At 46.1% G+C, this 25,523-nt stretch overlaps 3 protein-coding genes across 3 annotated transcripts in view; 1 reads left to right on the top strand and 2 right to left on the bottom strand.

The window, feature by feature from the left end:
* The window catches only part of LOC140302894 (transmembrane protein 263), a 211,661-nt gene that overhangs the window by 25,863 nt on the left and 160,275 nt on the right, over positions 1-25,523 (bottom strand). The gene's annotated exons all lie outside the window — the stretch shown is intronic.
* Positions 1,409-24,112, top strand: ippk (inositol 1,3,4,5,6-pentakisphosphate 2-kinase). Its single transcript, XM_072381417.1, has 14 exons — positions 1,409-1,647; positions 4,423-4,482; positions 7,714-7,809; positions 10,248-10,314; positions 12,286-12,404; positions 12,634-12,723; positions 14,297-14,355; positions 15,200-15,272; positions 17,568-17,720; positions 17,800-17,917; positions 19,516-19,651; positions 19,736-19,838; positions 19,920-20,011; positions 20,984-24,112. Exons 1-14 carry the CDS (start codon positions 1,567-1,569, stop codon positions 21,201-21,203), a joined length of 1,467 nt encoding a protein of 488 aa, XP_072237518.1. The 5' UTR covers positions 1,409-1,566; the 3' UTR covers positions 21,204-24,112.
* Positions 23,961-25,523, bottom strand: part of cenpp (centromere protein P) — a 131,075-nt gene continuing 129,512 nt past the window's right edge. The window contains exon 8 of the mRNA XM_072381419.1: positions 23,961-24,352. Coding sequence (XP_072237520.1) covers positions 24,222-24,352 — 131 coding nt within the window. The 3' untranslated portion in view covers positions 23,961-24,221. The remainder of the gene's footprint in view (positions 24,353-25,523) is intronic.

Genomic DNA, 25,523 nt, shown 5'->3' with positions numbered 1-25,523 from the left:
GCGGGCGTCGATGACGTCATCCCAGTTGACGAGTGTGTAGAAATCCCTCTATAAGCCCCCCGATAGCCGCCAATAACAACAACACAGCAGCTATGAGCTAACAGAGCTATAGCACACGTTCATTCATTCATTCTTCTTAAAGTATTGGTGAAATAAAGACAGATAATGCCTTATTTAGAGGCTGCATCCTCTAAGCCCCGTCCTCTTCGTTATATGGATCTCCAGTTATCTAAATATCTTCAGAAGGACGCCGACTTTCACCAAACTGTTCTCGGTGAGTAGATGAACGTATTTCATACCAGAAATAAGGTCCAGGTTTAAAAATACCGGAGTTCCTCTATAAATCAAAGCGCCTTTGTTTGACGTATCTTTGTAATTTAAAGGCAAAGTAGGAGTTTTCATTCATAACAAACTGCTAAAAATATTCAGAAATCAGGAAACTAATGAACCACAGAAGCTATATGTAATTTATTCTGTTAGTTTCTATTCTCAGCATTTCAAAGTGTTTATTTGATTGATATTCTGAGAAATAGAAAGGCTGTTTTTAAGTAGTCCTCAGGAATAGTTCTCCAGGCTTCTCGAAGCCTTTCTGTGTCGACACAACACTGGTTCATCCCTTGAGTTAGGAGCCTTTTTTCTGCCTGAATGGTTCATAGGTCAGAGTTCAGTGGCTGAACAAATAAAAAACACATTCCACTGAAAATGCTCAGGTACAAGGACTGAAGATGAGTGAAAAAGCAGAAAATGTCCAAAGAAAAACTTTAAAGACCTTCAGAAAGCTGCAGAATTGTTGATCAGGACACTTTAAAGATTACAGGAAAGTCTGGCTGCTTGGAAGGAAACAAATAAAGAATTGGGTTAATTATTAAGACTTTTTAGTCAGTTTATCAAATGACCTTCACAAAATGTATTTATGGTAGAATGACGACATTGTTTCAAAAAGTTTTAACACTAATTAGCACTTTATCCTCAAACCACAAAGTTTATTTTTAAATTTGCAGTCAAGGTCTTGTCCACCTCTAAAATGCACTGACCTCTAGTGGTCAAGTTAGAGATAGCAACCATGTTAGCATTGAAGGTTAATTACCTGTTTTAGTCTCCACGTCTGTAACAGTTGTGCTGCTGCCTTTTAATTCGCTGTGAAATATATGCATATCTTTTGTTTCTTAAATGTGAAGCTTCAAACTTCCCCCAAAACAGCTTTAACAACCACTGATTTGTTGTCTTTCTACATGCTAACATGTTAGCATGTAGACATGTTGTAACATGTCTTAGATTCTAATGGAATTTATATGTTTTAGTAATGCAATCGGTTTGTTTTCATGTAGATCTTTGGTAGTTTCACACGCTGGAGGTTTGATGGCGTTTTATACTGAAGTTTTGGTCGGAAGTAGTATTGTGAGCGGCAGGTAATAGCCGGGGCCGGGTTGTTCCAGTTCCCGTTGTAATACTTTATAAATTAGTGCTAGCAGCCAGCGGCATCAGTCGCGGTACTTGAACGCTTCATTCCCTTTCTGTGTACCTCCCTGGTCTTTGACGAGAGCCCGGTTTGCTGTCGCTTTTGTGATGGAACTGGACAAAATGGACGAAAACGACTGGAAGTATCACGGAGAAGGAAACAAGAGTCTGGTGGTCTCTCACGTACAGGTGAATCAGCTAAGCTAACGCGAAGCTAAGATAAGTTCTGCTAAAGCTGGAGGACTCAGTGTCGCTGCCCTCTTCTGTCGTTTATAACATTAAATAAGCCTCGGCTCGATGTTGCTGTCGGTTCAAACTTTTCAGGAAATGCTTAAGAAACGTGTCAGTAACGATGGGAGAAATGTCAACCGCCATGATTTTATTTGTAATATCTTCGGTTATTCTGTGTTTGCTAGCTTAGTGAAGCTAACTGTTCCAGCCGTTGGAAACTGTTACTCTGGAACAACTACGATCACAACCCTGGCAGTTATCAGAGTCCACATTTAAACGTCTGTTCAGTCAGATACACACACTGTTTCCCAAGTTTCAGGACAATAAATCTAAATCCTGACAGTCCCAGCGGTGCTAATTCCTCTGTTAGCATCTCTCGCGGTGCTTCCCAGCAGCTGATACGACACCCTCCGCCACTGGAGCGGTCTCCCGGGCCGCTACCGCGCGGCATCGATCTTCTATCTTAGATTTAATCACACATCTGGCCTGTGCAGTGATCCAAGCAGCTGACTCAGGGAAGGAGCAGCTTTCACGGACTTTCTGTGTGTTTGTCCTAACTTTGGGAAAGTTAGGTTCATGGAACCGCTCGCATCAGATTGTGTTGATGCACTTTATGTCAATTTTCTGCTCAATCCAAACCATATAAGTGATGTGTTAAATAAAACCAAGCACATTAAGATATTTTTAAACTGAAACATCTGCGCTTTGAGACATTTTCTCAGAGCTTTATTCATGTGAAAAGCTGGAAATCAAAGCTATTCTTACTCTGCAGCTCAGTATTAAACCTAACTTTGTGCTCTCATGACTTGTGAACTCAACGATCTTTGCTTTATTGGTTTAAAAAGGATCTTTGATATCAGCGTATTCCCATCAGGGAGATGTTAAAATAGCAAACGGGGAACTTTTTCTCTCCCTTCTGAGGCATCACTCCTGAACTCCAGTGAATGTTACTAATCTCACGTTGTCATTCATGTGCTTACATTTGAGTTTTGGACTTGATTAACTGCCCCTCCACAGTGGGCTTCTAATGTAATCTGATTACTTAAGCTTCATGGAAACAAGAGTAAGTGAAGTAATTAGCTTTTCGTGGTCTGTGATCTGTGTTTTATGTGAAACATGCAGAACAAAGAGTTCATAGAGGGAAAATCTCGCTCAGTTTCAGCCTGAAAACATTTGATCTTTTAGGAACAGTTGACTTTTTATCGCAGCATCGATGTTAAAAAGTGTCCCGAAACACGTTGTGTGTGATTCAAAGCGGTGTTTGTGGTGTGAGACGGATGTCCAGGCCGGGTCACTGCACACAGACATGGTTTAACAGCGCAGGGCAGAGCCTGATGTGATGTTTCGCTCTGTTGTGCTCACCTGGATGCTGAAAATCTCCTTTTTTTTTTACGTTATTCCTCATAATCTGTTGTTGTGAAGCGTTACTGCTGCTGCCAGGAATGACCTCCTTTGAGGTTGCATCAGAGCTGGAGAAGCCTGTGACTGAACACACCCTGTTGACTCATCACTGTGCTGTCTAAAGGGAGGGTGGCGTTGTCCTCATGTCCATCAACACGTGGAGGTTTTTGTCTTTGCACAACCGGCTCCAGAGCAGCCCCCAGCACAAAGCCAGCCTTCTTTATCACTTTCTTCCCTTTGTTTGTGTCTCTGGCTTCTGATGCAACGTCAGACTGCAAATACCAAAGGATCTATGCGTCTGCAAGATGTCGTCTGCTCTGTTCCTTCCTGTAAACGGCCTCAGTGTCGCATTTGCAGCCTCAGTCTGTTGTCCAGGTAAACTCTCGGGTATATGCCGTTAAGCTCATTTCTGATCCTCCTGAAATCCACAATAATCTGAGTTTAGGGTGAGGTTATTGTCCTCCCGTCCGTCACTGCTACACCCAACAGCTGCAGCGCCATCAGAGTATTTCAGAGTTAAATAGGAGGTCTGAGGTGTGCAGAGTGGCGCTAACCATCACCCTCAGACTGCTGTGTGTTTGTCAGGGAGCCAATAATCCAGGCACCTGTATTTCCTGCAGCTCCTCACCCAGCAGTGCAGGCTGAATGAGGTCAAAGAACAACAGAGCAGTTGTTTCTTGGTGTATCGGTGAATCTGAATGATGCGTTAGAGGTTTGCCAAGGCAGAGACACTCGTCTGGACTTGCACTCTGACGCACCTTTGGTGTTTAACATTAGTTCTTTCCTTTGAAATCTTAGTAAAGTACTTGCTCTGACACACCCTGGGTTCTGCAGAATGGACTCGCTCTTCTTGTTGCCCTGAATCGATGTTTGAACTTGTTTGAGATGTTCTGTCTCCGCTGTCGCTCCGTGGCTCAGACACGGTCCAGTTAGATTTAATCAAGAGCAGCTTAATTATGGCAAAACGTTCTCCAGGAGTCCATATTGTAATCTTTGTTTAAGGCGGTCACCTTTTTGTCTTTGTTAATCTTTCTGAAAACACTTTGTACTTGGTGCTTCTTGCTCCTTTCTATTATTTTGATTCAAGCTGAACTCAACCTGTCAGGGAGGGGGGCTCTTAAAGCTGTCACAGAAAAGGATGCTGGGTTTACAACACAAGACAAAGCTAGAACAGCATTTTAAAACGCACCAACTACGATTGTTTTTTCTATGCATGTATTTTGGAAGCCAAAGTTGTAAATGAAAGTAAGAATAAGTTGATTTTACAGCCTTTATCTGTGCTGTACAGTCAATGATCCTGATCCTAACTGGACTCTTCTTCTGTTCCCGCAGCTCTCCAGAGTTTTACGTTTGCTCAAGTATCCGGCTGAAGACTCTGAGAATCCACCCCAGGTAAATATGAGTGAAGCTAAAGGCCAAAGCAGATCATGTTAGATATTTAATGCATACTTTTGCTGATCGGAGCGTCTGTTCCGAGCTGAAGCTGATGATGATGCTAACCCGGCTACTGGTGCAGAAACACGTGATCACTGTGCATTTAAGTCATTTAAATGCAGACACACTGTGTTCAGAAGGCTGTGATGGACCTGTTTCTGTTTAGCTTAACTTCCTGAGACGACGACTGTCTTTGACTGGACCTCCAACAGCAGACAGCCGTCTGACAGACGGATGAAACCCTCTTAGCCAGATTAAAGACCTCCATGTGAGACGTTACAGTTCGTACACACGATCCTGTCAAGCAAGGTTTGAGAATCCAACATAGGTCAAGCACAGTTATGCGTCTTTTAACAAGTTTGGATTAGAAAACCTTTGCTGACATTAAATACCAGGAAGAGAGATGCGGTGGACTGAGGTACCGACAGCTGATGGTTGTATAAGAGGCCTCACAGCTGTCCGACCTCTCAACAGGCTTTTCTATATAAAGGCTGCGATAAGAGAGAAGTTGAAGTACATGAGTGCATGGAGTCTGCTTGAAGTCTGGATGGAGTCTGGATGGAGTCTGGATGGAGTCTGGATGGAGTCTGGATGGAGTCTGCATGGAGTCTGGATGGAGTCTGGATGGAGTCTGGGTGGAGTCTGCTTGAAGTCTGGATGGAGTCTGCATGGAGTCTGCATGGAGTCTGGATGGAGTCTGCATGGAGTCTGGATGGAGTCTGGATGGAGTCTGGGTGGAGTCTGCTTGAAGTCTGGATGGAGTCTGCATGGAGTCTGCATGGAGTCTGGATGGAGTCTGGATGGAGTCTGCCTGAAGTCTGGATGGAGTCTGCCTGAAGTCTGGATGGAGTCTGGATGGAGTCTGGATGGAGTCTGCATATTCGTCTGAATAATGAAGGCAAATAAGACTCAAACTCGGCCGCTGTAAACGGCGAGCGGCAGCAAATTTGAATTTCAGGAGGGGGCGGGGCCATATCTCGGTGTATATTTGGATCAGAGACCGTCCTCAAGGCTGTAATCTGACCCAGATGTCAAATGAAGTGCTGCTCCAGTGAAATTAGTTCGATGTAAATGCTGCTGACAGGAACCACAGCGTCAACCTCGTCAGAGTCTGCATGCGTGGAGTCTTGATGGAGTCTTGATGGAGTCTTGATGGAGTCTTGATGGAGTCTTTCGTGGACTCTTGATGGAGTCTTTCGTGGACTCTTGATGGACTCTTGATGGACTCTTGATGGAGTCTTTCGTGGACTCTTGATGGAGTCTTGATGGAGTCTTTCGTGGACTCTTGATGGAGTCTTGATGGAGTCTTTCGTGGACTCTTGATGGAGTCTTGATGGAGTCTTTCGTGGACTCTTGATGGACTCTTGATGGAGTCTTTCGTGGAGTCTGCATGGAGTCTTTCGTGGACTCTTGATGGAGTCTTTCGTGGACTCTTGATGGAGTCTTTCGTGGACTCTTGATGGAGTCTTGATGGACTCTTGATGGAGTCTTGATGGACTCTTGATGGAGTCTTTCGTGGACTCTTGATGGAGTCTTGATGGAGTCTTTCGTGGACTCTTGATGGACTCTTGATGGAGTCTTGATGGAGTCTTTCGTGGACTCTTGATGGAGTCTTTCGTGGACTCTTGATGGAGTCTTTCGTGGACTCTTGATGGACTCTTGATGGAGTCTTGATGGAGTCTTTCGTGGACTCTTGATGGACTCTTGATGGACTCTTGATGGAGTCTTTCGTGGACTCTTGATGGAGTCTTGATGGAGTCTTTCGTGGACTCTTGATGGACTCTTGATGGAGTCTTGATGGAGTCTTTCGTGGACTCTTGATGGAGTCTTTCGTGGACTCTTGATGGAGTCTTTCGTGGACTCTTGATGGACTCTTGATGGAGTCTTGATGGAGTCTTTCGTGGACTCTTGATGGACTCTTGATGGAGTCTTGATGGAGTCTTTCGTGGAGTCTGCGATTAAAGACTCACAAAGTGAAACTCCGCTCAATCAGTTTCTTTGCATAATGAAATAAACTACACACACACACCCACCCGCAGCCTGAAGCTGTGGTGCTGGTGAGTTCACTGTCACAGCAGATGTGATGATAGAATGTTTTCTGGACCCCCCCCCCTCTCTGGTGGAGGCACATGAGGTTTGTGTTGGCTCCCATCTCAGAGCACTTCTAAATGTGGCTGCACAGCCTGTTCCCACGCTGCATCACACACAGACGCTGCTGTCGCACTAGTTAAAGCTCCTCAGTTGGATCCCGTATTTATAACCGAACTGTGGCGCCTGAGATCCCTGAGCGAGGCGAGGAAGCAGCTGCGAGTGGATTGGACGTAAGATGACGAGGTTGACGCTGTGGTTCCTGTCAGCAGCATTTACATAGAACTAATTTCACTGGAGCAGCACTTCATTTGACATCTGGGTCAGATTACAGCCTTGAGGACGGTCTCTGAGCCAAATATACACCGAGATATGGCCCCGCCCACTCCTGAAATTCAAATTTGCTGCCGCTCGCCGTTTACAGCGGCCGAGTCTGAGTCTTAATGCATTTAAACTATTATTTGTCCACGTCCCTGCAGAACAGGCTGCTGCAGATTATTCACGGGTTAGAGAAAAATCTACTATGAGTTGATTAACCAGCTGTCCCTGGTTATAGTGCTGGTTGCCGTGGTTACGGGCTTGTTTAGGCTTCTGAGTGGAAGAAATCCTTGACTCTGAAGTCATTTACAGGTTTTTATTTCACTGCTCGGTGAGGTCACGGATTATGCGTTTTATTTACATTTATTTGTCAGCTTTGCATGGTCACGTGCACGAGCTCGGCACCACGTGCACGAGCTCGGCACCACGTGCATGAGCTCGGCACCAAGAACTGGCTGAATTTCCATCTTATTTGCCTTCATTTTTCAGACGAATATCCCCGCCGCGTCCATTTCGTCTCGTTTCCTGTCAGTTTCTATGGAAGTAGTGAGAGAGTAACGCGTTTGATTGCTTAAATAAACAGAAATCTGTTCAAATCACAGAGAAGCTTGATGTGTGAATGTGGAAGGCGTCCGATGGCGATCTGCTGTGAACACGGAGCCGACTTTCTGTTGCTCAGAGAGGACAAACTGTTGATGTCTGACATGAGCTCGGAGGACAGGGTGTCTCCGGGTGTTCACTCATGGGTTTACCTGCTTGCCTTTATTTGTTTTTGTTCTGCAGACAGCTGAGCAGGCCTTCAGGCAGATCCAGAACATCGTTGACTTCAGCTCCAACGTAATGAGCAGCCTGCTGGGGGAGAAGTTCATCCATAGCGGGGTGAGTCGCTGTTGGGTCTAAAATTAGCCTCACAAAACAGAATCTGTTATCTCCTCCTAAACAAAGTCAGAGGATTAAATCCAGAGATATTTCCAGGCTTTTTGTCTCGACAAAATGTGGTGCCGACATTACCCACAATGCCACATGGCTGCAGTCATCTTGGTCAGAGATGCAGTTTTTAAAGCCTCAGTGACTCAGAGATGAGAAGCAGCTGCAAACCTTTACAAACCTCCACCCTTTCAAGGCTTTCTGTAGAGGCACAAAAAGATTTCTATACAGCTTTGCTATTGTTGAAAGAGAACAGTTACACCGCTTTTCCACCGATTCACACAGATCCCAGGCACCTTAATGACAGCCTGGTGTAGATTAATTAAACTGGTGTAAACTGATCAAACTGGTGTGGATTAATTAAACTGGTGTGGACTGATCAAACTGGTGTAGATTAATTAAACTGGTGTGGACTGGTCTAACTGGTGTGGACTGATCAAACTGGTGTAGATTAATTAAACTGGTGTGGACTGGTCAAACTGGTGTGGGCTGGTCAAACTGGTGTAGATTAATTAAACTGGTGTGGACTGGTCTAACTGGTGTGGACTGATCAAACTGGTGTAGATTAATTAAACTGGTGTGGACTGGTCAAACTGGTGTGGATTAATTAAACTGGTGTGGACTGATCAAACTGGTGTGGATTAATTAAACTGGTCTGGACTGATCAAACTGGTGTAGATTAATTAAACTGGTGTGGACTGGTCTAACTGGTGTGGACTGATCAAACTGGTGTAGATTAATTAAACTGGTGTGGACTGGTCAAACTGGTGTGGGCTGGTCAAACTGGTGTAGATTAATTAAACTGGTGTGGACTGATCAAACTGGTGTGGATTAATTAAACTGGTGTGGACTGATCAAACTGGTGTGGATTAATTAAACTGGTCTGGACTGATCAAACTGGTGTAGATTAATTAAACTGGTGTGGACTGGTCTAACTGGTGTGGACTGATCAAACTGGTGTAGATTAATTAAACTGGTGTGGACTGGTCAAACTGGTGTGGGCTGGTCAAACTGGTGTAGATTAATTAAACTGGTGTGGACTGATCAAACTGGTGTGGATTAATTAAACTGGTGTGGACTGATCAAACTGGTGTGGATTAATTAAACTGGTCTGGACTGATCAAACTGGTGTGGGCTGGTCAAACTGGTGTAGATTAATTAAACTGGTGTGGGCTGGTCAAACTGGTGTGGACTGGTCAAACTGGTGTAGATTAATTAAACTGGTGTGGACTGGTCTAACTGGTGTGGACTGATCAAACTGGTGTGGACTGATCAAACTGGTGTGGGCTGATCAAACTGGTGTAGATTAATTAAACTGGTGTGGACTGGTCTAACTGGTGTGGACTGATCAAACTGGTGTGGACTGGTCACACTGGTGTGGGCTGATCAAACTGGTGTGGGCTGATCAAACTGGTGTGGGCTGATCAAACTGGTGTGGACTGGTCTAACTGGTGTGGACTGATCAAACTGGTGTGGACTGATCAAACTGGTGTAGATTAATTAAACTGGTGTAAACTGATCAAACTGGTGTAGATTAATTAAACTGGTGTGGACTGGTCTAACTGGTGTGGACTGATCAAACTGGTGTGGGCTGATCAAACTGGTGTGGGCTGATCAAACTGGTGTGGGCTGATCAAACTGGTGTGGGCTGATCAAACTGGTGTGGACTGGTCTAACTGGTGTGGACTGATCAAACTGGTGTGGACTGATCAAACTGGTGTAGATTAATTAAACTGGTGTAAACTGATCAAACTGGTGTAGATTAATTAAACTGGTGTGGACTGGTCTAACTGGTGTGTATCAGTTCATGTGACTGTTTAGTTAAACAGTATTTTATCAGTGTGGACGTGTTTCAGAAATCAAACCTGATTCATTAAACTTTTTGATTTCTGCTGTTAAAAATATGGAGAAATTTTCTAAAAAACTGAAGTTCTATGCTAGTTCCAATCTTTTTTTTTTTATTTAATTCCCATATAAAGTGAGTTAGATTTGTGGTTAAACCAGAGAAAGATGCAGAAAAACAACAACAGTGAGCTGCAGTGTTGAAGTCAGGAGGGTTTTTAACACATGAGCAACATTTCCCAGGTCAGATGGTTCCTTATTTTAGATTCTGTTTTCAGCTGGAACTGCTAATTTTATCCTGCTGTTGTATGACTCAAAGTCACAGATGGCTCCTGACACACGGTTTGTGGACTTTTGATGGGAATTACACGACTTTAAAACAGAATGTGGTGAAAAAAGGCCAAATCTGATTTTCAGAAATATTTTTAGATTGTTAATGTTGGCTCTGCACATCACGACCTTCATAATAAACCTGCTCAGCGTCTGCAGGGCTTTACAGCGATGTGAAAGCCACATAAACTAACTTTGTGTCTCTGTGTTCTCCACAGGAAGTGGTCAAACTGCCGTTAGAGTTTGTGCGACAGTTATCGATCAAAGTTCAGCATCAGAGGCCAGGTAAGACAGACGTTTCTCACCATATGAAGCTTAAACCAGCAGCTGGTTTGGCGTGATTCAGGGAGGATATTTCTGTGAAATGAGGCTGATTTGGAGAGCGTGCGCTCACTTTGACATGTGACACTTTTAATTTAGCCTCTTTGAAACCACAGTAACTTCTCTCCATAAATTAAAAGAAAAAAAGAAGCTGCTGTTTCACCCTTTTTTAGAAAATATTTATATAAAAAAACAACCCAAGAAGTGAAGAGCTTCACTGTTCTGCACTTCAGCCGCTTTAAGCCCAGTTTCTCTTCTTTAACCTGCCGCCGTTCTTCCTCCATATGAAGCTGGTTTAATGTGTGTAAAAACACGAGTCGGGGTCGTTTCGCCTCTCTTACTAACACCCTCATCGACTCAGAATAAGTTTCTTTCATATGTGACACGATCTTACCTGTCGAGCCTCCATCCTGTCGAGCCTCTGAGCCTCCGCCCTTTCGAGCCTCTGAGCCTCCGTCCTGTCGAGCCTCTGAGCCTCCGTCCTGTCGAGCCTCTGAGCCTCCGCCCTTTCGAGCTTCTGAGCCTCCGTCCTGTCGAGCTTCTGAGCCTCCGTCCTGTCGAGCCTCTGAGCCTCCGTCCTGTCGAGCCTCCGTCCTGTCGAGCCTCTGAGCCTCCGTCCTGTCGAGCCTCCGTCCTGTCGAGCCTCTGAGCCTCCGTCCTGTCGAGCCTCTGAGCCTCCGTCCTGACGAGCCTCTGTCCTGTCGAGCCTCTGAGCCTCCGTCCTGTCGAGCCTCTGAGCCTCCGTCCTGTCGAGCCTCTGAGCCTCCGTCCTGTCGAGCCTCCGTCCTGTCGAGCCTCCGTCCTGTCGAGCCTCTGAGCCTCCGTCCTGTCGAGCCTCCATCCTGTCGAGCCTCTGAGCCTCCGTCCTGTCGAGCCTCCATCCTGTCGAGCCTCTGAGCCTCCGTCCTGTCGAGCCTCTGAGCCTCCGTCCTGTCGAGCCTCCGTCCTGTCGAGCCTCTGAGCCTCCGTCCTGTCGAGCCTCTGAGCCTCCGTCCTGTCGAGCCTCTGAGCCTCCATCCTGTCGAGCCTCTGAGCCTCCATCCTGTCGAGCCTCTGAGCCTCCGTCCTGTCGAGCCTCCGTCCTGTCGAGCCTCTGAGCCTCCATCCTGTCGAGCCTCTGAGCCTCCGTCCTGTCGAGCCTCTGAGCCTCCGTCCTGTCGAGCCTCTGAGCCTCCATCCTGTCGAGCCTCTGAGCCTCCGTCCTGTCGAGCCTCCGTCCTGTCGAGCCTCTGAGCCTCCATCCTGTCGAGCCTCCGTCCTGTCGAGCTTCATAAACTAATTAATAAACTAATTAATAAACTAATTAATGTCTCATGGTCATGCATTCAGGGCCACAGTAATCAGATGCACAGGTACAGACGGAGAGAATCCTTTATTTTAGAAGTGGGTGCAGTTTTTAGGGTGGAAAACTCCCGTTTCTACGCATTTCCTCATCTATTTGGAATTCAGTTTTGATTCCCAACCCTCGTCTCCATCAGTGCTCGTCACAATAAATCTCTGTAAACGGAGAGTTTTATCTTCTAAATGAAGGAAACGTGCCACAGTCTGAGCAGTTTGACTGAAGGATGATTTCAGGGAAATGGATGCTGTGAGTACAGATGATGGGAAGGAGACTGAAAGCCCTTTCTGCTTGGTCGGCAGAAATCAGCAGCATCCTTTGTGGTGTTACTGTTGCCGTGGAGAATTTAGCCCGGTGGAGCTTCTCTTTGCCAGAAAAACAGCAATTAATGACGTCACTTTTCATTAAGAATAACAAAGAATTCACTGTTTTTTAACCTCAATTATGAGTTTCTGTGTTAAGGATTGAATTAGGTGGTAAATGATTATTCATGGCAGGAATATACTGACTGTCCTGCTAATATCCAGCTCACAACAACACTTAGTGACGCACAAACGGAAGCAGGTGAGCTGAAAATGTCTTTTTCTGTGCGTCAGCTTGGCGCTGCGATAAGGTGATGGACATCTACAGCGGCTGCGCTCTCTGTCTGCCCAACCTGACGTCTCCAACCCTGCACCAGCCAACACACACCCCCCCACTGTGCATCGAGATAAAGGTACACACACACACACACACACACACACACACACACACACACACACACACACACACACACACACACTATTTTCAGGTAAAAGTGTTGCATTTACTGAAGCTGGCGCTCATTAAGAAGAGCGGCTCGTCTGTCAAACCTTCACTTTGGACTCAAACCACCGCAGCGGATCACATGACAGCGAGAGTGTGTGTTGCTCAGCAGCCATGTTGTGTGTGTGTTGTGTTTTCAGCCGAAGTGTGGCTTCCTGCCATCCCCCAAACATGTCAGCAAAGACATCAAGACCAAAGTGTGCCGTTACTGCATGCACCAGCACTACAAGGTAACTGCCACACACACACACACACACACACACACACACACACACACACACACACACACACACAGAGAAACACACACACACACACAGAGAAACAACACACACACACACACAGAGAAACAACACTCACACACACACACACACACACACACACACACACACACACACACACACACACACACACACACACACACACACACACACACACACACACACACACACACACACAGAGAAACAACACACACACACACACACACACACAGAGAAACAACACACACACACACACACACACACAAAAACAGAGCATCGAAAGCGTTTTTATGTCGAATCAAATCGAAACACCTTTTGTCTTTTCCACTTATGTGTCCTTAAGTCTCCATTTACTGCCCCCCCCACGTTTGATTTGGACATTAGACTTTTATTTGTTCCACATTTACCAGTTACTCCTTGTATCCTAACATTAAAACCTATGAGAGCAGCGTGTAGAATTCAGTGCCATGTAGTGGTGAAGCTGCAGGAGGGGGGAGGCGGGCGGCTGCAGGAGGGAGGGGGGAGGCGGGCGGCTGCAGGAGGGAGGGGGGAGGCGGGCGGCTGCAGGAGGGAGGGGGGAGGCGGGCGGCTGCAGAAGGGAGGGGGGAGGCGGGCGGCTGCAGGAGGGAGGGGGGAGGCGGGCGGCTGCAGGAGGAAGGGGGGAGGCGGGCGGCTGCAGGAGGAGGGAGGCGGGCGGCTGCAGGAGGGAGGGGGGAGGCGGGCGGCTGCAGGAGGGAGGGGGGAGGCGGGCGGCTGCAGGAGGGAGGGGGGAGGCGGGCGGCTGCAGGAGGGAGGGGGGAGGCGGGCGGCTGCAGGAGGAAGGGGGGAGGCGGGCGGCTGCAGGAGGGGGGAGGCGGGCGGCTGCAGGAGGAGGGAGGCGGGCGGCTGCAGGAGGGAGGGGGGAGGCGGGCGGCTGCAGGAGGGAGGGGGGAGGCGGGCGGCTGCAGGAGGGAGGGGGGAGGCGGGCGGCTGCAGGAGGGAGGGGGGAGGCGGGCGGCTGCAGGAGGAAGGGGGGAGGCGGGCGGCTGCAGGAGGGAGGAGGGAGGCTGCAGGAGGGGGGCGGCTGCAGGAGGGGGGGAGGCGGGCGGCCTCCCTGCCTGCTGCGTTTCCACAGGATCTCCTTTAGACAAACCCAACACGGCTCCAGGGAGAATGGAGTTGTTTGCAATCTGCAACTTTATCTCCAGGTGTCAGTAAATCCGTCACAATCCTCATGTAAGATTTAAGAGCCCAGAGACTGAGACTTACTGAGGAGGCCCAGAGCTTATCAGGCAGATAGTGAGTCTGTTTGTGGTTCAAATACAAAAGGCTGAAACCAGCCAGAGTCCTGGACTGGTTTCCACCGACTTTACTGAAAGCCTTTGTTCATCTGATTCCTCCTTTCATCTGCTAAGTATTTATTTAAAATGCCGCTCCTTTACCAACCAGATTCTGCTGAACAGACTCAGTTTGGGCCCAAAAACAAGAACCAACCATGATGTGTTACCACAAACAGCAGCTTTGTTGTCTTCATCTCTGGCTGTTTTCTTCCTTCTTTCCTCTCCAGGTTGCCAATGGGAAGTGGAAGAGACACAGTCTGTACTGTCCTCTGGACCTCTTCTCAGGGTGAGTTTACCGCCGCTGAACATCAGGCGCGCAGTGACCAAGAACTCAACCAGCTGTCTGCAGACAGGACACGGTTTTATTTTATGTAACAGCTGCACATCCAGGCTTTGTAAAACATACCTTAAAGAACCACAAAATGTACAAAATCATCCTGAAAAATGAGCTCAGCTTCACCAAACCTCCGTCTGACTGATGGAAGGAGAACAGAGTCCACCTGAACACCTCCTCTGGTCCTTTACATCAGCCCATATCCTCACTGATGGTGGAAACCTGCTGGTTTCCTTCAGCCAGTCATCTTCCATGTTTCATTGGACCAAACTAAAGCTCCAGCATCGTCTCCTTGGTGATTCATCTCTGAGTCTCACTTCCATCCAACCATCCACAGTCCCTGGCTGCTTCTCTTCAGCCGCTGTGAGCTGCTTTTCTTCTCTTCAGGTGTTACTGATGCTTTACTTTGGCTTCTCTGGATGGAAATCCCATTTCCTTCAGCTGCTTTCTTACAGTTCTCTCCCACAAACATCGACTCCTGCTTCTTTAGTTGAACTTTTTCTGTTTTCAGACGTGTTGCTTTGAGTTTTCTGTCCCGACTCTTTGACCTGAATGTTTCCCTTTTACAACCTTCCTGTTTAGTTTGTTCTTGCTCCAGATTTCAGACCCAGCTGACTGGGAACAGCCAGCATCTCTGAGCTGAATGACCTTCTGGTTCTCTGCCAATCAGCAGCTCCAACAGCTGATTAAACCCTGAAAGAACTCTTTTAACTGTATTTGCATATTTTGACATGTGAGGATATTTGTTTTAGAAATGCTAATGGCTGATGCTGATTTATCTGTTTCTCTAATGTAGGAACAGACAGAGAATGCACTTTGCCATCAGACACCTGATAAAAGAACCTCAGAACAACTTCAAAGTATTTAAGGTGAGATGCAGCCACGTCACAGCGTTTAGTTTCTTCCTCTGAAAGCGAACTTTGTCTGTTTGAGAAACCTTTCTGCTGTGAAAGGATCATTTCTTAAGGTTCTGTGAGGAAATTCACCAAGTTCAGAGAGAATTTAACCAATTTAAAAGCTGGAAATGGGTAATGTGGAAGTTTATTTTCTCACCAACAGGTTCTGTTTTATTATGTGAGTGGAAGTTTTCCCCTGATGCACATCAACAATAAGCAAAAACCAAGATCCAAAGATCTTTTAAAAGCACAAAAATCCGTTGGAATCACATCTTTTGTGAGTTTATGTTAATTGATTTAGTTTTATGATCCCTCTGAGGCTCAGAGAGGAAGAAAGGCAGCATTTTAAGACTAAAATCAGGCTGGCATCGGTGGAGAAGGCAGTGGAGCTGCAGGTTTTTGGGTGGATGGATGCAACCTGTGTCCAACCTGTCTGTTCGGTTGTTTTAATGCTGCTGCTGCGTGGTCATTTCAGTCCTCTGACTTCTTAGAGCCCTCTGCACACGTTACGAAGCGTTTCCAGCATGGTAAAAGGCATTGAAGCGCTCCTATACACTCAGTATCTGATCATAAGTCAGTAACCTGCTGTTTGGTCTCAGCTGAAGATCCTCAAACGTTATTGTTTTAAACTTCCTGTCGTTGAAATTCTGCCCACGATAAACATTTAGAAAGAATTCTAACAAGAGAGCAACGTGCACAACTCCAGGGTGCACGTTAGGAGGTGTCAGTTTAAAGAGGCGCAAGAATCACCAATCAGCACGGAGCATTCCTAATTAAAGGGCAACTCCGGGATTTTTAAACCTTACTTCTGGCATGAAATCTGTTCATCTATTCTGATTATTGTTAGCTTTATAAAGCTGTTAAATCTTCATTTGTAAGTCGCTTTGGATAAAAGCGTCTGATAAATACAGAAACAGAAACATTTATTCTGACGCTCAGGACGGGAGATTGGACTGAAGACAAGTTTCGGTCCAATCTGTTGGTTTCCTTAGCTAGGATATTATTTTTGAATTGGCTCCATATGAATTAATTGGATTATAATTACAATGAATTTAATTCTAATTGGCTTGAATTGGACTTTATTATTTAAATGTCTTGAGATGACAATTGTTGTAATCTGGCGCTTTATAAATAAAATTGAATTGATTTATCTCTGATATATGAGATAAAACCTCCTGTAGCAACATGATCCGATCCCATCAGATGACGTATCTGCAGCTGTTTCTGTGGAATATCTATCAAACATCTGGAGTTTCAGACCCACATCACAGCTGAGTGCTCAGATTCTCACTGGAGACGTCCATCTTTCTTTAACCTTGATGTTTTCCACAAGGTCAAAAAGATGATAGCAGCGCTCTCTCTTTTTTTTTTAAAAGGGGAATTTTTAAACCTAGACCTTATTTCTGGCATGAAATACGTTCATCTACTCACAGAGAACAGTTTGGTGAAAGTCGGCGTCCTTCAGAAGATATTTAGATAACTGGAGATCCATATAACGGAGTGAACGGGGCTTAGAGGATGCAGCCTCTAAATAAGGCATTATCTGTCTTTATTTCACCAATACTTTAAGAAGAATGAATGAATGAACGTGTGCTATAGCTCTGTTAGCTCATAGCTGCTGTTATGTGGCTACTTGCAGCTATAGGAGAGCTAACGGAGGGATTTCTACACAGGCACTCTACTGGGACCACTTCATCCACGTATTTCATGCCAGAAATAAAGATCTATGTTTATAAATACCGGAGTTCCCCTTTAATGTAGGAGGACAACAGGTCCACCAAAGATATCATCTCAGATAAGGCTGCTGTGCAGAAATAATTCACCTGTTTTCAACTGAGATAACGAGGAATAAAAGATGAGAATAAATATGAACCTTTAAGGCTGCACCGTGCCGGTGTGAACAGAACATTTGGACCACTTCAGTATGTGAGCCGCCTCTGTAATATTAAGGTGAATAAATCGGATTTAGACTTCTTCAGGTGGAGGTTTGTCGTTAGAAGTTTAGCCCCAGCGGGTCGGTTCTGTACCGTTTACACTGAAATCTGATGTGAGCCGCCTCAGTGTAATATTAATTAAGGGAATAACTCTGAAGGATTATCTAATAAATGAGTAAAAACCTCGTATTCACACTGATTAAAGGCCCGTAAACACGAAAAGAACCGACCCGTGAACAGAAGAAGGCTGAGGAAGCAGAGATCCTCTCCTCTGAGGTAGAGACTGACCAGGTGTGATTTCAGCTCAGCCAAGTAAAGCCCGTGTGTTTTTCAGGGGGGTCAGTGCATCTACAGCAGTAAGGAGGGCAGCGACGACTCGCCGGACATGAACTCTCTGCTGCATCACCTCAAACCGTACTTCCTGTGTGGAAACAATCGGATCAACAGTCACATGACCAGCAAAGCGGTCCTGAATGACTTCATCCAGGTAATGCCGTTCGCTGCCTGTGATTTGCTGGGTTTAAGTGAGACGGTCCATTTGAATCTGACCCTGCTGCTGTCCGCAGGTCCTGCTGAACGCCCTGCTGAGTGGGGGGGGAGACGGCGGCGTGGTGACGGACCGAGGAGGAGAGGGGCGGAGCTTCTGTGAAGCCAGCCTGTTTAACAAAGAGAGGATCTGCCACGGTCAGAAGCTGCACTCTGACAGTTTTCAGCGGGTTTACTCCATGTTGAGTCAGAGGGAGGAGTTTTATATTTTAACAACGTGAGCCTGCAGTCAGAGGCGCCACGATCTGTCCAACATATTCAGACTTTATTCTTCCACTTAAAGGGGAACTCCGGTATTTTTAAACCTTATTTCTGGCATGAAATACGTTCATCTATTCACTGAGAACAGTTTGGTGAAAGTCGGCGTCCTTCGGAAGATATTTAGATAACTGGAGATCCATATAACGGAGTGAACGGGGCTTAGAGGATGCAGCCTCTAAATAAGGCGTTATCTGTCTTTATTTCACCAATACTTTAAGAAGAATGAATGAATGAACGTGTGCTATAGCTCTGTTAGCTCATAGCTGCTGTTATGTGGCTACTTGCAGCTATAGGAGAGCTAACGGAGGGATTTCTACACAGGCACTCTACTGGGACCACTTCATCCACACGCCCCCCTGCAGCACAGTTTATTCACTCCGTGCTCTGTGACAGTCGGCTAACTTCACACAGAGTTTGCTGCTGATAGTTTTGTGCAACATGGCAGGATATTTATCAGATTTTGACGACGTGGACGATGACTTTGAGTAAGATGGACGTTCTTACCGGAGTGAATAAATCTGATAAATATCCTGCCATGTTGCACAAAAAAAGTGGTCCCAGTAGAGTGCCTGTGTAGAAATCCCTCCGTTAGCTCTCCTATAGCTGCAAGTAGCCACATAACAGCAGCTATGAGCTAACAGAGCTATAGCACACGTTCATTCATTCATTCTTCTTAAAGTATTGGTGAAATAAAGACAGATAATGCCTTATTTAGAGGCTGCATCCTCTAAGCCCCGTTCACTCCTTTATATGGATCTCCAGTTATCTAAATATCTTCAGAAGGACGCCGACTTTCACCAAACTGTTCTCGGTGAGTAGATGAACGCATTTCATGTCAGAAATAAGGTTTAAAAACACCGGAGTTCCCCTTTAACGGTGCCTTGTTAAATGGAATCAACATAAACTTGTTGGTAGTTTAAACCATATGACTGCGGCAGGTGAACACGGCTTCCTCACGGCTGATGTGCCGTTAAAATGATGCCCGCCAACTTGGCGTGCTGCCGCCATACGAACGGTGTGGACGCCGTGAAATCAAATAGTTTAATTCGGTCATAAACCAGAATCAAACGCATTGAACACTTGTTCATAAATTGCTCTTAATGCAGTTATTTCTTATTCTGGGTTTGTAAACTGGAGATTTCCTGCATGGCGTCAGAAGGCCCCGTTGCATCTTGGGAAATAAACGCACTCCTAAAAATAACCGCTCATGAAAACTGCTCCCTCTGATCTCTTAATACTTCAGTGATTCCACAGGTTTTATCCGTTACTTTCTCACATTTCTGTTCCTTCGGACTCATTCTGAACATGATGATGAGTAAAAGCAGTGGAAAAGATCTGGCTGCAGCCGGCTGTCTTTCCTCTCCAAAGAGTTTATTGTGCCGCCTCCTCCTCTTCTTCTTCTTCTTCCTCCAAACGTTCGGTAGCGTGTGAAAGGTGGCCTGACCCGCCTGACCCCGGTCTGTCTCTGTGCTCAGGCTCTCAGGGTTTACCCAGAGACAGCGTTTTGTTCAGGATCCTTCAAACCCAGATGTTGGACACGCTGGACATCGAAGGGCTTTATCCTCTGTACCGCCGAGTGGAGCAGCACCTGCAGGACTTCCCCAAAGAGAGGTAGAGCTCGGCTAAGCACAACCGGAGAGAAAAGTGCCATAAAGGTGAAATGAGTTGTCTGATGTCGCTTCCCGTTTGTGTCAGGACTCGTCTTCAGATAGACGGGCCGTACAACGAGGCCTTCCTGGAGAAGGTGCAGAAGTGTTCGATGGAGGATGACCACTCTGCGGAGTACGCCGTTGCCAAGGTGCGGTGGTTTCTGCTCAGACTCCAGACCCATTCAGTTCAGGGTTTAAACGTGACTAACCGCAGCGTCTTCTGACTGCAGGTCCATCAGTACCGCGTTGCCATGACAGCCAAGGACTGCTCCATCATGGTCGCTCTCGTGCCCAGTGACCAGGAGGAGGAGGATGACGAAGGGTAAGATTTGTTACCGTGGCGTCTCGTTTTGGGATGTTAGATGTGTCCATCTGGGTTTAGCTGAGCTGAATTTAAAGAAAGTTTAATTTATTAATGAAGCACATTTATATAGTTCAACCCGACCAAAGGGCGCCGAAACAGATGTAGAGTCTCTGATGTGAGGTGGCAGATGGTTCCTGCCTCAGGATGTGATTTTCTGAAGAAGAAATAACTTCTAAACTAAGTTTTAAAATGATCGGCTTCTTCACTTCTGCCTCAGCTTCACATGACCCATAACAATATAAAAAAACTGAACTAATGTAAGAATACGCCTAGAAGAAGAAGAATCAGAATCAGTAGAAGAAGAAGAATCAGAATCAGAATCAGTAGAAGAAGAATCAGAATCAGTAGAAGAAGAATCAGAATCAGAATCAGTAGAAGAAGAAGAATCAGAATCAGGAGAAGAAGAAGAAGAAGAATCAGAATCAGTAGAAGAAGAAGAAGGATCAGTGTTATTACGTCTTTTATGTGTTCAGTTTCTGACGGAACCGGTTGGGTCAGGAGGTGATTCTTTAAAGTGTAGATCTATTATCAGTACGTTGCCATGGTGATACATCCCAGATCTATAGATAAAGACGATGTGGAAACTTCCAGTTGCAGTAATTTAATTTAATCTGCCTGTAGTTTGTGTCTGAAAGGTGTCCATCAGCTCAGGGATTGTATTTGCTGAATATCTCTCCTAATTCCACCGTGTTTCTGTTAACTGAGCGTTTAATTCAGCCTTTTCCCACCTTCAGTTTGATCCTTGCTTTTTTCAGAAAGTCACAAACCCAAAGATTTGACATTAGATTCCACATAAAACAACAAAAACAGGTGAAGATGCTGAAATGAGAGCAGCTGGAACAGTTTTACTGCCTGTAGTAGCAGCCAGAGTCCAGCAGGTGGCAGCATCAGCTGACCTCACTCTTCATTAATCCTCCTCCTCTCCTCCAGTCTCTCCTCTCAGAGGCGGCTCAGAGACTTCAGACCTCCAGCTTTCTCCTGTTCGGTCTCCATCTTGGATTTGGACCCGAAGCCGTTCGACAGCATCTCCCGCCAGCTGCGCCTGGACCAGAAGATCGTCTCCTGTTACCTGAGGACCGGCGGCGCCCTGCCGAGCATCATCACATCTGCAGAGAGGGAGGACTGCACGCTGCTCTTCCATCCCATGTGAACGCTGGCCTGAGAACGGGGACGAACCGGCGCCACAACGATGCCTCAGACAGACCGGCGCCACAACGATGCCTCAGACAGACCGGCGCCGTGACGACGACGTCCAGAATCACTTCACCCCGCCCGCTCAGCAAAAATAGGATCCCCAGGAAGTCGCCACTCAACCTCCAGGTTTAGGTGACTTTCAGCCATTTGTGTTGCTGATTCAAGGCGTTGTTGTCATGGCGAAGCCGCTTCTCGATCCAATCAGGAGGTCGACGCCACAGCTCTGTTCTGATTGATCAGAAATCTTTGTTTTCTGTCTCTGGTGACGAGAATTTGGATTTTTTCCTCTCAGCTGGATATTTGTGGTTGTGATCTGCACTCGATGTCGTTTCCTGTTAGTTAGCGCCGTCATGCGAGGCATCGCCAGGGCAACCAACAGTCGTTACCTCCACCGCAGCCACATAAGAGTCTCTGGTTGGAGCAGATGGTCGACGTACCCATAATGCTTTGCTTTCATTTATCCTCACTGCGAACATATCGTAACCGACCGATGAGACGAGCCGATGCGGAGGGACTCCAGCTTCCTGTTTCTGGTTCCAACTGCCGGTCAAACGTGCCGTTAAAGGATCAGTTCACCCAAATTAGATGAAAAAACAAGGGGGAGAATACAAAAAAATATCTGAAAACCTCTCTGGGTCTCACATTTAGGTGTAAATTGTCCTGGTTTTAGGGAATCTGATGTGGGAACGCGCTGATGCAGCGCTGAGCCGCCTCTGGCATGTGTGGTTGGTTAATTAGGACTCCTCCTTTACAGTTAAAGCACTAAATGTGTCAAATCTGGACTGAAAATTCCTCACAGGAAATAATCAACTAAATATTTATTAATTTAATCCACCAAAACATCTGTTTGTAGTGTTTGTTTTCTGCCATCTTAGAGGTTTTTATTAAATTAAAATGCATCTTCGCTCCATCAGAGGATGAATTAAGAGTTTAACACAGAACATTTTCAGCATCTTCTTTTATACACTTCAAAGCACACCTCTGCTGGTCTGGTCTCTGATTTAAACGTTTGATTTCCATCAACAATCGGAGTCTTTTTCCCAGATTCTTAAACCAGGATTGATTCTGCTTTGGTCCAGATCATAAAACCAAACTAAACTGAAACTAAACTGAATAATCTGGGTAAATTGACCCCTGAACGGCTCTTCTTTACGACACGGTACAGCACGGCTCGCCTTTACTACTTTGTTTTATTTTCGTCAAAGCAGCTCCACAGCGACAGGAGTCCAAAGCGCCGGTTCTGTCCGCGTTTCTCTGGAAAACGTCGTAGTTTGGAGTCGGACCGTGCAGTAGCAGCTGCACCGGGTTCATCTAACGGAAAACCTGCCTGTTTAGGTGAAACCTCAGTGTGTCACAGGCTGAAGGAGAACTCTGAGGTTCAGTAGTTGTCTAACATCCCTCTGACTAATTTAATGTGCACGTTTGGCCTCGGTTCTGTGAGCTCCGGGTCAGTTTGAGCTCTCCGTCGGCTGCTGTTTCCGTGGAAACCGAGGCCCAATGTGGCCGGCGGCGTGCGGCGGATCAGGTGATCAGAGCGAAGCAGCCGATTTGCTGCTGGTTTGTGCCATAAGTGGCTTGTTGTGTGTCTGTCCTCGTGCCTAAGTGTTGTGGTGGGACTGATTTATGGGGCTGTTTGTTGTGAAAACTCACTTTGTTACAGGCTGCGTTCACACCTGTCCGGCTGACCTCGGGTCGGTTTCTGAGCTGTGTGGAAGCAGCCGTGAACACTCGATACCTCGAACTCCCGACAAACCAAACTATGTTTGAAACGTGGTGCGTTCAGGGGCGCTGGGAGGTTTCTGCGCTCCCGCCCTCCCGCCCTCCTGCAGCGCTGACGAAGGCTTCAGATAAACTGGTAACACTTGACCTCAGTTCCTGTTTCCCGTCCACTCTCCCGCCTGCATGTCCTCCATCAGCCAATCAAAACGCACTACAAAGGCCTTCACACTCCATTTCACTCGTACCTCCCACCATCAGGCCTGTTTTCTGACTCCTCAGCCAATCAGGACTTGTGTTTAAACCATGCAAACTGGGCTTAAATCAGTTTAAAGCAAAAGAGGCTGAAGCACGTCAGCCGCCATGGCGCCGGAGAGCGGACGAGCAGCGAGCTGAACTGACCACTAATTGTCGTAACTATTTGAACGCCGACCCGACGGGCAGCAGGGCGGCGCCGCAGAGGCGCGCTGGCTGAGGTCTGGACATGTGAAACATGGCCCCAGAAAGGAAAAGTTACTGTTTTAGACTCTGAGTGACCATCAGACAGCAGCCTGAGGATGAAATCGAGCGTCTGTGCTGCAGAACTGAGGCAGTTCTGCTGGTTTTTAACATTCAATGAACAGTTTTAAGGTGAACATTTCAGCAGTTTGTTTTATGGAATGTAAAAAAAATATAATTTAAATAATGTAAAACAACATTAAGGTATGCAGATGTTTAACAGCTGGGCCGTTTTACGAGGATTTAACTCTAATTTTGGTTTCCTCAGTTCTCTTTTTAAGCTTTTAGGAGATGAAGTTACAGATGTTTTTATGCAGTTTTTAGCATCCTGTAAGTGAGCTTTTGAACAGCTTTGATGTGTCCAGACCCGTGTCCACTCAGCCCGATTGGTCGGTGGCCTCTGACTCCGCCCACTGCCCGCGCGTCATGTTGGAGTGACATCACAACACTGTGATACCTACAGACTTCTAATAACTGCGTGTGTGTAAATAACTGAGAGAAGAAACTATTTGAAAATACAAAGGCGACACTGCTGTTCGGCATTTTGTATTTAAATTATTTATTTTTGTAGATTTTGACCAACGAGCTCTGCTGTTAACGCTGTCACAGTCGTGCTCTTTATATCAAAATAAAGATTTCTAAGAGACTAAACCCTGTGTGTCGCGTTTTACCTTCAGTGCTCGGAATGAAAACTTCATTAAAAGTCTCTTTGTGTCACTGAGGGTGAAATAAAAGCCGTTTGTGGGGGATAAGCGGAGGGTTAGGGGTCCGGGGAAAGGCTGATGGCTCTGATGACGGACTCGATGGCAGCTTCAGGTCCCAGAATCCTCAGCAGGCTCTGAAAGGCCTGGACAGCGCCCCCTACAGGCTTGGAGGGGAAAAGCTGCAGCGCTGCAGAGACAAAGAGCAACAAAACCTCAAACATCTACTGAAGCTGCCTCTGCTGGGAGGCTGGAACAGACTACCGTATTTTTCAGACCATAAGATGCACTTAAAATCCTTTAATTTTCTCAAAAATCGCCTTAAAATGCGCTGCATCTAATGTATGGATTAATTCTGGTTCTGCTTTCTGACCTAGAACTGATTTTATGTTAAAAAATCTGTCTGAATGTTTTAGCAGGGCCTTGGAAAGCTGCACTGCTCGATGGATTGAGCATTACAGGCCACCGTAGTCAGGAGCCTGTGCTTCAACATTAAGGTGTTTGCATTCATTCATTTTCTATACCTGCTGCCCCAAAAATGGCTGCTGTTCAGAGAAATGCTGACGAAGCGGATTTCAAACAAGTGAGCTGAATAAAGTTTGATTTTTCTGAGTTTTGTTTCATTTAATGCGGCTTATAGCCCGAAAAATACGGTAACTGTTGTAACTCATTCGGTTAGAGGGAAACGAAGAAGATTCACACTTATTACGTATTACTAGACTTTTCACTGCCTGATTAAGGCTGAATTCACATCACTGTTCAATCTAAGGCTGAAGCAAACAATTATTCAGGTAATCGACCGATTATTCCATCAATCGATTAATCGGATAGGAAATAATTTTGCAATAATAACTGCATTATGAAGCAGCTTCTCCATCCCTCCCGATAACAGGTCGATAAAGCAGCAGCTATTAGCTTTCTCGCTAACATCCAGCTGTGTTAACATCTGGCAGCTTCACATTAACAGCTGCAGGGACCCAGTAAGGACGATATGACGGTGTGTCGACTGACCAACAAATCTAATCTGAGTCCCTTCGGTTTGGTGCTATAAAAGTGGTCCTGGGCTGGTGTTTGAGGCTGTTTCAGGACTTCAGCAACTGAAGGAAACTGTGAGCCGGTCACTGCCATTATTTCCTGGCTGCAGCGTTTAACAGATCGAAATAAGTAAGTGAAGTAATTCAGCAGCATAAAGGTGAAGGGAATGTTGCACAGGTTCAGGTTTCTGATGAATCGAATGAACATTTACTTGGACTGAAGCCTTTAAACTCAAAGATACACGTTTTCTAAACAGAAATGTAGAAATCTGGGGGTAAAACCAGCTGCTCCCTTTTCTTTGCACCCTCCCCTTCCTTTTACCCTTA

This window comes from Leuresthes tenuis, unplaced genomic scaffold (assembly GCF_036924035.1).
Source record: "Leuresthes tenuis unplaced genomic scaffold, fLeuTen1.0.hap1 SCAF_3, whole genome shotgun sequence".
Classification (NCBI taxonomy): Eukaryota; Metazoa; Chordata; class Actinopteri; order Atheriniformes; family Atherinopsidae; genus Leuresthes; species Leuresthes tenuis.
The sequence above is the reverse complement of the archived record's forward strand: the minus strand, read 5'-3'. Positions and strand labels throughout refer to the sequence as shown.